The 14,980-nt window shown below is 46.8% G+C and overlaps 1 protein-coding gene across 1 annotated transcript in view; it reads left to right on the top strand.

Annotated features, from left to right (window-relative positions):
* The window catches only part of PDE6A (phosphodiesterase 6A), a 223,790-nt gene extending 209,916 nt beyond the window's left edge, over positions 1 to 13,874 (top strand). The window contains exons 20-22 of the mRNA XM_075342357.1: positions 298 to 381; positions 11,672 to 11,828; positions 13,789 to 13,874. Coding sequence (XP_075198472.1) covers positions 298 to 381; positions 11,672 to 11,828; positions 13,789 to 13,874 — 327 coding nt within the window. The remainder of the gene's footprint in view (positions 1 to 297; positions 382 to 11,671; positions 11,829 to 13,788) is intronic.
* The last annotated feature ends 1,106 nt before the right edge of the window (positions 13,875 to 14,980 follow it).

The raw sequence follows: 14,980 nt of genomic DNA, 5'->3' as shown, positions 1-14,980 counted from the left end.
TTAAATGATAATAAAAAAGTACATACAAGAGAATGTAAAAACATACAAACTAGCAAAAAATGTAGAAGAAATTGTCAACAGTCAAGAACTAAATAAACATATCGTATACTCCGTTTGTTACACAGTAGACTTATAAAATTCAGTTGAAAAAAGGTATATGGCCATCAAGTTCAACTGACAGATGAGAAAAGAAGGGGTGTAATCTCTATCAGACATTGAACAATGTTTTTTTTTTTTTAATGCAATTCTATAACACACATCATAATAAAGCCCATAACTAATTGTGTTTTCTTATAGCCAATGATGGACAGGAATAAAGCAGATGAGCTGCCTAAGCTGCAATGTGGTTTTATTGATTTTGTATGCACATTTGTATATAAGGTAAGTTTATATATACTGTGTGTATATATATATATATATATATATATATATATATATATATATATATATATAATTTATATATATAGATATATATATAGATATATATATATATATATATATATATATAGATATAGATATAGATATATAGATATATGAGATCTATATATGGTAGTAATAGAAACCTACAACCGATACAATAAAGTAAGCTCTTCCTTTCCCTGCCCATCCAATGCAGAAGTTTCAGTGGTCCTTCCGGTCTTTGTCTAAAAGTGTCCAGTACATAACTTCTACAATTGCAACATTAAAATTATACAATACCTCATTCTCATCAGCCATTTGTCATATTCTAGAAGGTTACATTGATACTTAGTATTAAAATAAAAATGTATTAATAGAAGTAACGGTTATAATTAGTATAGTTATACTTTTTTTTAAATCCATTACGGATGTCCTGAGGGAATTTACAAGAATTGCAGAAATATACAGAACATCTACCAGTACTTGTTTCCTTTAATTAGTTAGTCAACTAGTGTTGATCTCAGCTGGGATTGAGAACAGCCATCAATGGAGAATTTGTGGCACGATAAAAATGGTGTATTAGAGAACAATGGTATATTAGAGTACACCTAAAATTGGATTAATAATTCCATATTTTTTTTACATATATGGTAAATTTGTTGTTCCCATGAGCTGCCTTACTGTCCACTATTTAGAACACCTTGTGATGTCCTTAAGAAGAAATAAATCTTCATAGCAAAGATTGAAATCCACGGTACCACGTTTTCACACACAAGACAGAACAGCCTGATGCTTGTTTCCCCTTTCATACCCCTTTCCATGCATTTTGAGCCTATGCTCCATTCCTTTGCATGCTACCAATTCTGAAGATGGGTCTTCCAAACGTTATTGCCACGTAGTTTTAATGAAATCATGGGTCTCATAGTAGTTGCATGAAATACCTTTATGGTATGTACTTCTGTTACGACTGAGCTCTATCTGTCATGCGGTGTTCTGCTCTGCACTCGCTAGGTGTGGTATGGTCGTGTTGGACTCTGTTCACACAGCAGAGTTTGACAGGCAATCTGGTTTCTCTTAGTTTTTCAGCCAGAGCCGGGCGTCAGCTATTTCTTGTTCACTGCTAATCAGTCCAGCAGGAGTTAATTCCTGATGGCTTGTGAACTGCTGCTAGGAGGTCAGGTTGCTAATGACCACTCATAGCTACCTCCACCCTTTATAAAGTGCTAGATCTGGTTCCTCATCTCCGATTATAGCTCCAGCATTGCTCTAGCAATTCCAGGCTTTAGCATGTGATCCAGTGTCTGGTGATCAGTTGTATGATATCTGGTGCAGTGTGTAAATATCCCTGTTGTCAGTTTATTTCCTCTCTGTATCTTATTTCTTCATGCTCAAGTGTTGTCTCTCCCCTGTTTCTGATTGCAGTGTATATGTGTTTAAGTTCTCCCCTGTCTGAGTTATTTGTGGGGTTGTTACTAGTGATGAGCGAGCATGCTTGTTACTACTCGGTACTCGCACGAGTATCACTGTACTCGGTCTACTCGGCGGGGACCGAGTAATCTCGCGATACTCGTGCTGTACTCGTGGTCTTCATTTCTGCATGTTGGCGCTCTTTTGAGAGCCAGCCCTCATGCAGGGATTGGCTGGCAGACCACTGCAATGCCACAGCCCTGTTAGTTGTGGAATTGCAGTGATTGGCCGGCCTGCACAGCGTGACCGAGCCTTTATACCGGCCGGCGCGCTGTGCTCTGCTCACAGCTATCCAGACAGTGAGTGCAGGGAGAGTGTCGCTGCTTCAGGGAAAGGTTTGCGGCCCTTTATAGCTATTTCCGTAGCAGGGCTGCAAACAGTGTGACCAAAAGTCCTTCTCAGGACTATTCTAGTTGTATACAGGCAGGCAGGGTATAGCCAGGTCGGAGTACAGTAGCAGAGTCCTTCTCAGGACTATTGTTGCTGTATACAGGCAGGGTATAGCCAGGTTGGAATACAGGCTACTGACCAAAAGAGTCCTTGTCAGGACTATTGTAGCAGTATACAGGCAGGCAGGCAGGCAGGCAGGGTATATAGCCATTCCTAGTGGTGACCGTATACCAGCCTTCATCATATCTGGGGCTGGTGTATACAGTCTAAAACAGTCCAGATAGTGTCAGACTTCTCAGTAATTGTCGCTCCTAAAAACCTGTTAGGTTCTTATTGCGTCCGTGCTTGCATTTAAAAACCGCACGTGTGTGCCTGTCGGTGGCAGCGTACAGGTGCACGTTTTTCACAAACTATTATATAACGCACAAGTCTAGTGAATAATACACGTCAGTCAGCAGTGGCTGATAGTGTCAGACTTCTCAGTAATTGTCGCTCCTAAAAACCTGTTAGGTTCTTATTGCGTCCGTGCTTGCATTTAAAAACCGCACGTGTGTGCCTGTCGGTGGCAGCGTACAGGTGCACTTGTGTGCATTTTTCACAAACTATTATATAACGCAGAAGTCTAGTGAATAATACACGTCAGTCAGCAGTGTCTGATAGTGTCAGACTTCTCAGTAATTGTCGCTCCTAAAAACCTGTTAGGTTCTTATTGCGTCCGTGCTTGCATTTAAAAACCGCACGTGTGTGCCTGTCGGTGGCAGCGTACAGGTGCACGTTTTTCACAAACTATTATATAACGCACAAGTGTAGTGTATAATACACGTCAGTCAGCAGTGGCTGATAGTGTCAGACTTCTCAGTAATTGTCGCTCCTAAAAACCTGTTAGGTTCTTATTGCGTCCGTGCTTGCATTTAAAAACCGCACGTGTGTGCCTGTCGGTGGCAGCGTACAGGTGCACGTTTTTCACAAACTATTATATAACGCACAAGTGTAGTGTATAATACACGTCAGTCAGCAGTGGCTGATAGTGTCAGACTTCTCAGTAATTGTCGCTCCTAAAAACCTGTTAGGTTCTTATTGCGTCCGTGCTTGCATTTAAAAACCGCACGTGTGTGCCTGTCGGTGGCAGCGTACAGGTGCACGTTTTTCACAAACTATTATATAACGCACAAGTGTAGTGTATAATACACGTCAGTCAGCAGTGGCTGATAGTGTCAGACTTCTCAGTAATTGTCGCTCCTAAAAACCTGTTAGGTTCTTATTGCGTCCGTGCTTGCATTTAAAAACCGCATGTGTGTGCCTGTCGGTGGCAGCGTCAGGCTCCATATTGTCCCTGGATAGAGATGTGCATGAGGGCCTCAAAACATTGTTCCCATTGCAAAGGAGCGGGTCTCCTGTCGTTGTAATGCCCATTCTGAAAGAATGGGCGAAAAAATTTACCACTGGGGTATACCTGAAACAAAGGCCTAACTCTTGTAACGGTCATCATGATGGCGCATGAGGAGAAGGAGGAGCAGTCCAGCGATTAGCCAAAGTCCAGAAGTGTGTTACCATGGGTGAGTGGAGGTACATGGCAAAATCCCGTTACAAACTTTAAATTCCGCTGTCATTTGCTGGTGGTGTGGTGAAGTCTGGCCCAATCCAACCCTTGTTCATCTTGATCAGAGTCAGCCTGTCAGCATTTACAGTTGACAGGCAGGTGCGTTTATCTGTAATGATTCCACCTGCGGCACTAAAAACACGCTCTGACAAAACGCTAGCGGCAGGGCAGGCCAGGACTTCCAAGGCGTAGAGAGCCAATTCATGCCACGTGTCCAGCTTGGATACCCATTAATTGTAAGGCACAGAGGAATGTCAGAGTACAGTTGTTTGATCTGCAAGGTACTCCTTGAGCATCTGGGCAAACTTAGGATTTCTTGTGGCACTACCCCGCACCTCAGGGGCTGTGGTATGTGAGGGGCTGAGAAAACTGTCCCACATCTTAAAGACTGTTCCCCTACCTCTGGCGGATTGGACTTGTGCCCCTCTCGGCTGTACGCCTTGGTTGTCCACTGATTCCTGACCTATGCCGCTATCGTTTTGTGAGGGGAATGCTTTGCCTACTTCCGTGACTATGGCCTTCTGGAACTGCTGCATTTTTCCTGACCTCTCCGCCTCGGGAATAAGAGACATAAAGTTCTCCTTGTAGCGTGGGTCTAACAGTGTTACCAACCAGTAATGATTGTCGGCCAAGATGTTCTTAACGCGAGGGTCACGAGACAGGCAGCTTACCATAAAGTCAGCCATGTGTGCCAGACTCTTAACAGCCATCACTTCAGTATCCTGACCAACACGATGACTGAACATGCTGTCCTCCTCCTCCTCCTCATCATCATCATCATCTACCCTGTCCTCTGGCCAGCCACGCTGAACCGAGGATATGACTGCATGTCATATCCTCAATTTGGCCAGAGAGTTGCTCCATGTCTTCATCCTCCTCCTCGTCATAGTCCTCCACTGCACGTTGTGATGAGACGAGGCTGGGCTGTGTGTTATCACCCACACCCACTACTGTTTCTTGCTCAAACTCATCGCGCTCCGCCTGCAATGCATCATGGTTGTTTTTTGAGCAGAGACCATTTTAGAAGGCAGAGAAGCGGTATGGTGACGCTAATAATGTCGTCATCGCCGCTCACCATCTTGGTGGAGTCCTCAAAGTTTTGGCGGATGGTACATAGGTCGGACATCCATCTCCACTCCTCAGGTGTTATGTGTGGAGTTTGACCCATTTCCCTACGGCTTAGGTGATGCAGGTACTCAACAACTGCCCTCTTCTGCTCACATATCCTGACCAACATGTGCAGAGTTGAATTCCAACGCGTGGGGACATCACACACCAGTCTGTGAGCCGGAATATGCAAATGGCGCTGAAAGCCAGCAAGGCCGGCTGAAGCAGTAGGTGACTTTCGAAAATGTGCAGACAGGCGGCGAACTTTTACCAGCAGATCAGACAGCTCTGGGTATGACTTTAGAAACTGCTGAACCACGAGGTTGAGCACATGGGCCACGCATGGAACATGTGTCAGGTGGCCTCGCCTCAAAGCCGCCACCAGGTTCCGGCCATTGTCACACACGACCTTTCCTGGCTTTAGGTTCAGAGGTGTGAGCCAGTGATCTGCCTGCTGTTTCAGAGCTGTCCACACCTCTTCTGCATTGTGGGGTTTGTCACCTATGCAGATTAGCTTCAGCACAGCCTGTTGCCGCTTCGCCGAGGCAGTGCTGCAGTGCTTCTGTGTCGCCCTGGACAAGCCAGGGGCCACAGAGCACAACACTTACACACCCCACACTCCCTGCAGGCATATCATAGTCAAAACACAAAATCCTTGTTGCCTTCCCCAGGGGCTGTTGTCCACACCAGGGGGTGGAGCCAGGCGGTTGGTCTCCACCCACCAAGGAGGAGGGAAAAACAGGCAGTGAGAGTTAAGCTAAGGAAGTTGAAGGAGGAAAGTAGTAGAGAGGAGAAAAGTGACAGCAAAGAGCCTGAAGTTGGTCCGGGTGTGTGGCCCGGACAGGACAGCAAGGTTGGCAGGATGTGGGGCCGTCTGCAGTGGAGGCCGATTGGAGTCTGCCGTAAGGACCGTGGATGGGTGGTGACCCGGCCGTACCGGACCGGTATACAAAGAGAAGCCAGCACCATTGGCAGGGGCCTTTCGGATCCCGGCAAGGCTTGGTGTCGCCGTGAATTTGCCAAATCCGTTAGTGAAGGGGACCTCAGGGTTTCCAAACAGCCAAGTCACGATAGAAGGCAACCGTCCAACCGTGAAGGGGAGACACCGCCACCGCTAAGGGCAACCGTCTCCCAGGGCCAGCGCCTGTGGGCAAAAGGGGCTCCTCCGGCCCATATCCAGGTCGGGGAGCGGGTTACCGGTGGGAAACCATCACTACCAACACTGAACTTAGGTGCAGGGAGAGACAGTCATCACTAACCTGCAGGGAGGAACAACCGCAGCCGTCCGAGGGACCCGTCCATCCAGCCACTTGTTTTACCGTGAACTGTGTCATCATCATTGGGCTGAGTGAGTACCTCCGTGCCGTGCGGCACAGCGCTGCCCCTGCGACCTTGCACCTCATCAGGCCCCGCAACCCGCCTGTCATCCATCTCTACCCCATCACCGGGCCCTGGGACAACCAACCCCCCTACCCACGGCGTGGAGAAATAACAACAAAGCTGCTCCCTGTCACAGGCTCCCGGGATCCCCGTCCAGAGCAGCGGTGGTGTCCACACAATCACCACAACCGTGGATGGCGTCACGGACAATATCCCCAAAACCCAAACGACCCCTTTTCACTCACGGGCGATGAAAGCCGCTCGAGTCCCCGGGATCCGGCCATCGCTCGAGCCACCGAGCAGCAGCAGCCGTAGAGCAGCGGCAGCCGGACCCGAGCAGTGGGAGAGCGCAGCGTCCCCTCCTCCGCCCGCAACACTTCCAGCTTGGGACTGGTGTGTAGGGTAAAGTGGATGAGGATGCGCAGGAGGAGGAGGAGGCTGAGGAGCATGACATTCCGGAGCTGTAGAGTGTGGGTGAAACCCTGACTGAGGTAGGGCCTGCAAAACTTGGTGTGTGAAGGACGTGTTCCGTCCCTCGCTCAGACTGGGTCCCAGCTTCCACAATATTAACCCAGTGTGACGTCAACGAGATGTAGCGGCCTTGCCCACATGCACTTGTCCACGTGTCTGTGGTTAGGTGGACTTTGGCTGAAACAGCGTTGTTCAGGGCACGTGTGATGTTTTGTGACACGTGGTTAGCAATGCGGGGACGGCACACCGGGAGAAATAGTGGCGGCTGGGGACCGAGTAATGTGGGACAGCTGCCACCATCAGGTCGCGGAATGCTTCTGTCTCAACCAGCCTAAAAGGCAACATTTCCAGCGCAAGCAGTCGCGAAATGTTAGCATTTAGAAGTGTGGCATGTGGGTCGTTGGCAGTGTATTTGCGCCTGCGTTCAAAGGTTTGCTGAATGGATAACTGAACGCTGCGCTGGGACAAGGACGTGCTTGATGATGGTGTTATTTCTGCGTGGGAAACTGCAGGTGCAGGGCCGGAGGAGGCTTGTTCTCGGGCAGCATGGACAGGGGATTGGCTCGCATGCACAACAAGCGAAGACGAAGCAGTGACGTCAGCAAGCACTGCTCCTCGACTCTGTTGTACATCCCACAAAGTCGGGTGCTTGGCTGACATGTGCCTGATCATGCTGGTGGTGGTCAGGCTGCTAGTTTTGGTACCCCTGCTGATGCTGGCACGGCAGGTGTTGCAAATGGCCTTTTTAGAATCATCTGGAGCCAACTTAAAAAACTGCCAGACTCGGGAAGACCTAACATTTGTACAGGCACCTTGTGTCGTGTTGTTCCGGGGAACAGTTGCCTGACGTCTGCCTGGGGCCACCACCCTGCTTCTTACTGCCTGTTGGGATGCTACGCCTCCCTCCCCCTGTGCACTGCTGTCCTCGCTCTGCATATCCTCCTGCCAGGTTGGGTCAGTTACTGGATCATCCACCACGTCTTCCTCTTCCGCACCCTGCTCCTCCTCCTGACTTCCTGACAATTGTGTCTCATCATCGTCCACCCCTTGTTGAGACACGTTGCCAACTTCGTGAGAACGTGGCTGCTCAAATATTTGGGCATCTGTACATACAATCTCGTCATGGCCCACTTCAACAGGAGCTGGCGAGAGGCCAGAATGTGTGAATGGAAACGTGAACGAACAGCTCTTCCGAGTGTCCAAGTGTGGGATCAGTAATGTCCGTGGACGTGTACTCGGCCTGGTGGTAGGAAGGAGGATCAGGTTCTGAAATGTGCGGTGCAGTATCACGGCTACTGACACTTGACCGTGTGGAAGACAGAGTGTTTGTGGTGGTGCCAATCTGACTGGAAGCATTATCCGCTATCCAACTAACAACCTGTTGACACTGGTCTTGGTTCAAGAGCGGTGTACTGCTGCGGTCCCCAAGAATTTGGGACAGGACGTGCGAGCGACTAGATGTGGCCCTCTGTTGTGGCGAAATTAGAGCTTGCCCACGACCTCAGCCTCTGCCTGCACCACCATCACGTCCACTTCCTTGTTCCTTGCCAACGCCCTTGCGCATTTTGCAATGCTGTGCTGACGTGTATTCACTAGACTTGTGCGTTATATAATTGTGCTTCTTACTGCCTGTTGGGATGCTACGCCTCCCCCCCCGTGCACTGCTGTCCTCGCTCTGCATATCCTCCTGCCAGGTTGGGTCAGTTACTGGATCATCCACCACGTCGTCTTCCTCTTCCGCACCCTGCTCCTCCTCCTGACTTCCTGACAATTGTGTCTCATCATCGTCCACCCCTTGTTGAGACACGTTGCCAACTTCGTGAGAACGTGGCTGCTCAAATATTTGGGCATCTGTACATACGATCTCCTGATGACCCACTTCAACATGAGCTGGCGAGAGGCCAGAATGTGCGAATTGAAACGTGAACAGCTCTTCCGAGTGTCCAAGTGTGGGATCAGTAATGTCCGAGGACGTGTACTCGGCCTGGTGGTAGGAAGGAGGATCAGGTTCTGAAATGTGCGGTGCAGTATCACGGCTACTGACACTTGACCGTGTGGAAGACAGAGTGTTTGTGGTGGTGCCAATCTGACTGGAAGCATTATCCGCTATCCAACTAACAACCTGTTGACACTGGTCTTGGTTCAACAGCGGTGTACTGCTGCGGTCCCCAAGAATTTGGGACAGGACGTGCGAGCGAGTAGATGTGGCCCTTTGTTGTGGCGAAATTAGAGCTTGCACACGACCTCGGTCTCTGCCTGCACCACCATCACGTCCACTTCCTTGTTCGTTGACAACGCCCTTGCGCATTTTGCAATGCTGTGCTGATGTGTATTCACTAGACTTGTGCGTTATATCCAAGTTTTTGCAAAACGCACACAAGTGCAGCGGAAAGCTGCCACCAACAGGCACTCACGTGCGGTTTTTAAATGCAAGCACGGAGGCACTAAGAACCTAACAGGTCTCTATCCAGGGACAACGTGGAGCCTCCCAATTTTTGGCTGCCCTGCCTAAGGGCTATACTACAATAGACCCACTTCCTTACAATGGGCACTTCAGGTTTACAGGCCATCATGCACGTCTCTATCCAGGGACAACGTGGAGCCTCCCAATTTTTGGCTGCCCTGCCTAAGGGCTATACTACAATAGACCCACTTCCTTACAATGGGCACTTCAGGTTTACAGGCCATCATGCACGTCTCTATCCAGGGACAACGTGGAGCCTCCCAATTTTTGGCTGCCCTGCCTAAGGGCTATACTACAATAGACCCACTTCCTTACAACGGGCACTTCAGGTTTACAGGCCATCATGCACGTCTCTATCCAGGGACAACGTGGAGCCTCCCAATTTTTGGCTGCCCTGCCTAAGGGCTATACTACAATAGACCCACTTCCTTACAATGGGCACTTCAGGTTTACAGGCCATCATGCACGTCTCTATCCAGGGACAACGTGGAGCCTCCCAATTTTTGGCTGCCCTGCCTAAGGGCTATACTACAATAGACCCACTTCCTTACAATGGGCACTTCAGGTTTACAGGCCATCATGCACGTCTCTATCCAGGGACAACGTGGAGCCTCCCAATTTTTGGCTGCCCTGCCTAAGGGCTATACTACAATAGACCCACTTCCTTACAATGGGCACTTCAGGTTTACAGGCCATCATGCACGTCTGTATGCAGGGGTATTGGTGAACCTCACAATTTTGGACTGCCCTGGCAAAGGAAAATACTACAAAGACTCACTTCCTCAAAATGGGCATATTATACTCAGAGGCCTTTATGTACGTCTCTTCTCAGGGACATCGGAGTGCCACACAATGTTTTACGTAAAATCTTTCATGTATTGATCTCAAAAAGTAACATACATTAGCTCTATCTCACTATTGGGTATGTGCCCTTAACATTTCTGCCATGAAAAATCATTTTGGGGTCATTTTGGAAGGTTTTCTGGTGAGTCCGTAAAAATGGCATGAAACGCGGACAAAATTGTTCACAGCTGTGACTTTTGAGTGATAAATGGTTCAAGGGGTCTTCCCCATGCTGTTGCCATGTCATTTGAGCACTCTTCTGAGACTTTTGTGCCATTTTTAGGGTTTCTCCATGCTGCCGGGGGGTCATTTCACAAAAATACTCGGGTCTCTCATAGGATAACATTGGGCTCATTGCTCGGCCCGAGTACACGAGTATCTTGGGAGGCTCGGCCCGAGCTTCGAGCACCCGAGCTTTTTAGTACTCGCTCATCACTAGTTGTTACTTTGATCCCAGCCCTCCCCAGGGGTGGGGGAGAGGGGGTGATAAACCAGGGTTCAGACATGAGTTAAAGTTGCGCTGGCAGTCCAGACCTTGCCACCGTTGGGCGACCTCTGGGAAAAGGGATAGCGCAGGGTCCCCATTCTGAGGGCGAGCCCAGGTGCCCCTGCTTCTGTTACTCATCACTCCCATAACACTATCACTCACATGGGGATGAACAAACCAGGAGAGATGCAATACCTGTAATCAACTAGTCAGACTAGAAGAAGCCCTAAATCTGACCCTGATTTGTCCTGCCTGCCTGATCGCAGATGTTGCACCCTAAGATTTCGAAATGGCACCCCACTTGTTGTTAGCTGATCATGAGTGACCTCAATTGCACCCTCAACTATAAAGTACTACACTAAACATCAATTAGCAAAAATGAAGTGCATACAGGTAGAAGGTTAAAATCTTACAAACACAATCGTACAGGGAAGACAGAGGAAATCCAAAAGATTTATGGAATCCTCCCAAATCCCAAACATAAACGAAAGGTATGAATTCTGTTAAGGGAAACACACAAACAAACTGCAGGGAAAAGCAATAATCATTATTCAGCAAGATTATCCTTAAATGAAGAGCTGGGACTCCAAAGATCCATCTATCCAGAAATGTAGCCAGTAATGAATGCATGTTAATGGTGAGTATAATTAGCCCCCTCCAAAGAAGTTATAGGGCATACCAAACACACCTGAATAGAAATATAAGCAAAGGAAAAGAAAGACAAGAGTAATATCAGCAATAGGGCAAAGAAAAAATATGCAGTGGTTCAACAGAGATGGAAACCAATCACACAACTAGAGGTCACCAGATTAAGCTCCGGAATCGAGCCATGACAGCTTCTTTGCAGCTACTTACTTAGGTCCATAAATGCTCATACTAAAAATGTAAGATAACAATATACACCATGATCATCCAATATCATTTCCAGTGAACTTGGTCTATTTCATAGTTTTTTATCTCTAAAGAAAGAAGACAACACTGATCATGATTAAATTGGATAACAATAATATAAATTTTGATTGCTACGACATATTCAACTCTGATCTTCTTTGTACTCCTTCAGGAATTCTCAAGATTTCACCCAGAGATACAACCAATGTATGATCGTATTCTCAACAACAAGAAGGAATGGAAGGCATTGGCGGATGAGTACGAAGCAAAAATGAAAGCTCTAGAAGAAGAAAAGCAGAAGAGAGAAGGCATAAAGCCTGCAAAGCAAGGTAGAGATATACCGTAGCAAAGCATGATCATCAAACTTATTGATCAAAACAAGATCCGATCTAATCTAATATTACATTTTATTACCAGTGCCCATTGTTTTCTAAAATAAGCATCACAAATCTTTTTATAGCCTCATTCACTGGTCTTTGTTGTTCGTATGTGTTGTAGTCATCTTTTTCACGAATACCACATGTACAGTACGTATATTAACCTATGGTACTCTTCACATATCAATATTTTTACATGTACCTTATGTCCGTGCAAAACTCATAGAGCTATGTCCATTTATTTTCTGGTATCACAGATAAAAAGGCCCAATACAAGTCTATGGGTCCATGAAAAACATGTACAGCACATGGATGGCATCCGTGTGTCATCTGTATGCTGCACGTATTTAAGATTGCAAAGGATAGAAAAAGCTTTGTCATTTATTTATTTATCCATCCATGAAAAACACTGATGACACACTGATGGTAAAAATGGACACATTGATGACACCAGTACTATCTTTTACATATATGTGTTTAAATATTCACGTGTGAATCTTATGAACGTTGACCAGGCTACAATTAAGTAAGTTACTCCACAACTGTTTTTTTGTGTGATCACCATAACCAAAATGACTATAATTAAAGCGATTTTCCACTCCTTTAACATTGATGGCCTATCTTTAGAATAGGTCATCGATATCTGATTGGCTGGGGTCCGACACCCGGCACCCTGCCAATCAGCTGCTCTTGGTGCCTGTAGTGGCCGTAGGTAGCCGGAAATGCTCAGTTCCGGAGCTGCCCCATAGTGGATGTAGCCAGGTACTACACATTTGCTTCCTATTGATCTGATTGTAAGACGGATGTGCAGTACTCGGCCATGACTGATATCAGAAGATGGAGCAGCTCTAGAACTGAGCATTTCTGGCTGCATGCTGCCACCGCTAACACTGCCAACTGCTGGTCGGTGGGAGTGCTGGGTATCAGACTGTGGCCAATCAGATTTTGATGACCTATCCTAGAGATAGGCTATCAATGTTAAAGAGGTGGTTCACCCCTTTTCATTACTAGCCACATCTACATTATGTTGAGAAACAAGGTTTCTCTCAAATACCTTGTGTTGCCAATAGTGCCTGTGAGCAGAGCTATTACAGTCTGCTCAAACCCTTTGCGTGACCCCTGGGCTTCATGACCTCTGATGTCCGATGATGTCACATTAACTTCCTGTTGACCTGATATCACTGCAGCCGGTCCCAGTCTCCGTGAGTTACTGGGCTGCGGGAGGCATTTCACCGCTCATCACAGCCTAGTCTGTGGCGCTCTGCAGTGAAGGAGAGAGCAGGGAGATGATGGGCTGTGAGGCTAGGCTGTGAAGAGCGGTGAAATGCCACCCACAGCCCAGTCACTTAGGAAGACTGTGGCCCACCTCAGTTGACATGACATCACCGGACATCAGAGATCTCGGAGCCCGTTGGTCACGCGAATTGGGTAAGTGGACCACAATAGTGGCGCTCCCAGACACTATTGGCAACACAAGGTATTTGAGAGAAACCTTGTTTCTCAACATAATATCGATGTGGCCAGTAATGAAAAGGGGTGAACCACCTCTTTAAACAATTGAGCAACCTTTTAATTATAGCAATTTTAGTTATGATGATCATGCAAAGACCCCAGCCAATCAGACATTGATAACCTATCCTAAGTATAGGCCATTAATATTAAAGTAGTGGACAATCTCTTTAATGGTAATGGTAAAGACAGAGCTTTCATATTTTGATATGACAACATCCATATCATATTCTCTAAAATCAAGCCCAAACTATGCCCCTTGTCCATGGCTCTTATAGATTCAATTCTACTTATAGACACTAAATTGCGTGAATTCACTAAATGTCAAATAACTAGAAGAACATATTCATGCAACCAGTATCCCGATATTTCATATACTTATAAGTTATTCTTGTCTTTATAGGCCCTGCAGTGACAGCTAAAGAAAATGGAGGAAGCGTCCCAGTAGCTGATCAGGCACCTCAGTCAAAAAGTTGTTCTATCTTATAAGAGTGTAAATATTTTATGCTTTATTTTATTTTTTTTGTTTGTTTTTTTCTGATGCTTTTCCTTTTTTTTTTCATTTTTCAACTAGATTATAGATAATGTGTACTGTTAATCTAGTTCAAGCACTGCGAAGTTATAACAACATACATTTGTATTGTTAGTGCCCAATAATTATGCAATGTCCATTTTTGTAGCCTACAATAATGTCTCCTATGTTAACATTTCTTTTTGACTGAAATAAAAAATCGAGCGGTAATCAGAACAGTGTTGAGCACATACATACTGATTTATGCTGGTTATTAGTTATGTATTCCTGAAATCGTTAACAAAGGTGCATTTTACATATTTCTAACATGATTTCCCATAGTCTCTTTTACTAAAACCTTATAGTCATTCTGAAAAAATTTTGGACCGTATTTTTGAAAAATTCTGCATTGTGGCATTTTCTATGTATCCTTCTGTAAATGTGTATGATAAAATTTATGTTAGAGTTATCGAGTCCAGTCCAAAGTTTTGTCATTGACTCAGTCACCTCTTTCACCAGGGGTCATACAGTATTAGAGTGTGTACAGGGGCTGGAACTCCACACAGGGGGACTCCATTCGGAGCTCATTTTGTGTTATGTGCTCAAAGCACAAATGGTGTTAGGTGCAGCGCCCCACGAGGCAGGTGGTTAACCTACTCGTTGCCGGGCTGTTGAGGGTTGGGTCAGGCGATGTCATGGGTGGACTTGCCCAGTTGCCCTGAGGCATGCAGCAAATGAAGAGGAGTGGGGATGATTAGGAAAGTTTGTCGTGACGCCACCTGTGGTTTGTGGACAGGGAGTAGCCGCCGCTGCAGAATTCCTCACCGGAGCAGGTGTTATGGCAGCCGGGATAGTGTCACTCCCCAAAGGTGGTGCGGGCTTCAGGAGGATAATGGAGGGAGAGGTCAAGGCCGTCGGCGTCAAAGTGCTGGGCGGCGATGCTGGTAAGGACAAGCCAACACAGTCTTTGCAGGTTCAAGGGATCTTTTACTCACAACTTCAGTTGCCAGCCTAGTAGTGGCTCCAGCCGATCCCGGATCCACAGAAGGTCAGAACCAGTGCAGTAGTCTGTGGGCCCTTCCTT

Source organism: Anomaloglossus baeobatrachus, chromosome 4 (genome assembly GCF_048569485.1).
Source record: "Anomaloglossus baeobatrachus isolate aAnoBae1 chromosome 4, aAnoBae1.hap1, whole genome shotgun sequence".
In the NCBI taxonomy this organism is placed as follows: domain Eukaryota; kingdom Metazoa; phylum Chordata; class Amphibia; order Anura; family Aromobatidae; genus Anomaloglossus; species Anomaloglossus baeobatrachus.
Note: the sequence above shows the minus strand (reverse complement) of the source record. Positions and strands in the feature narration are given on the sequence as shown.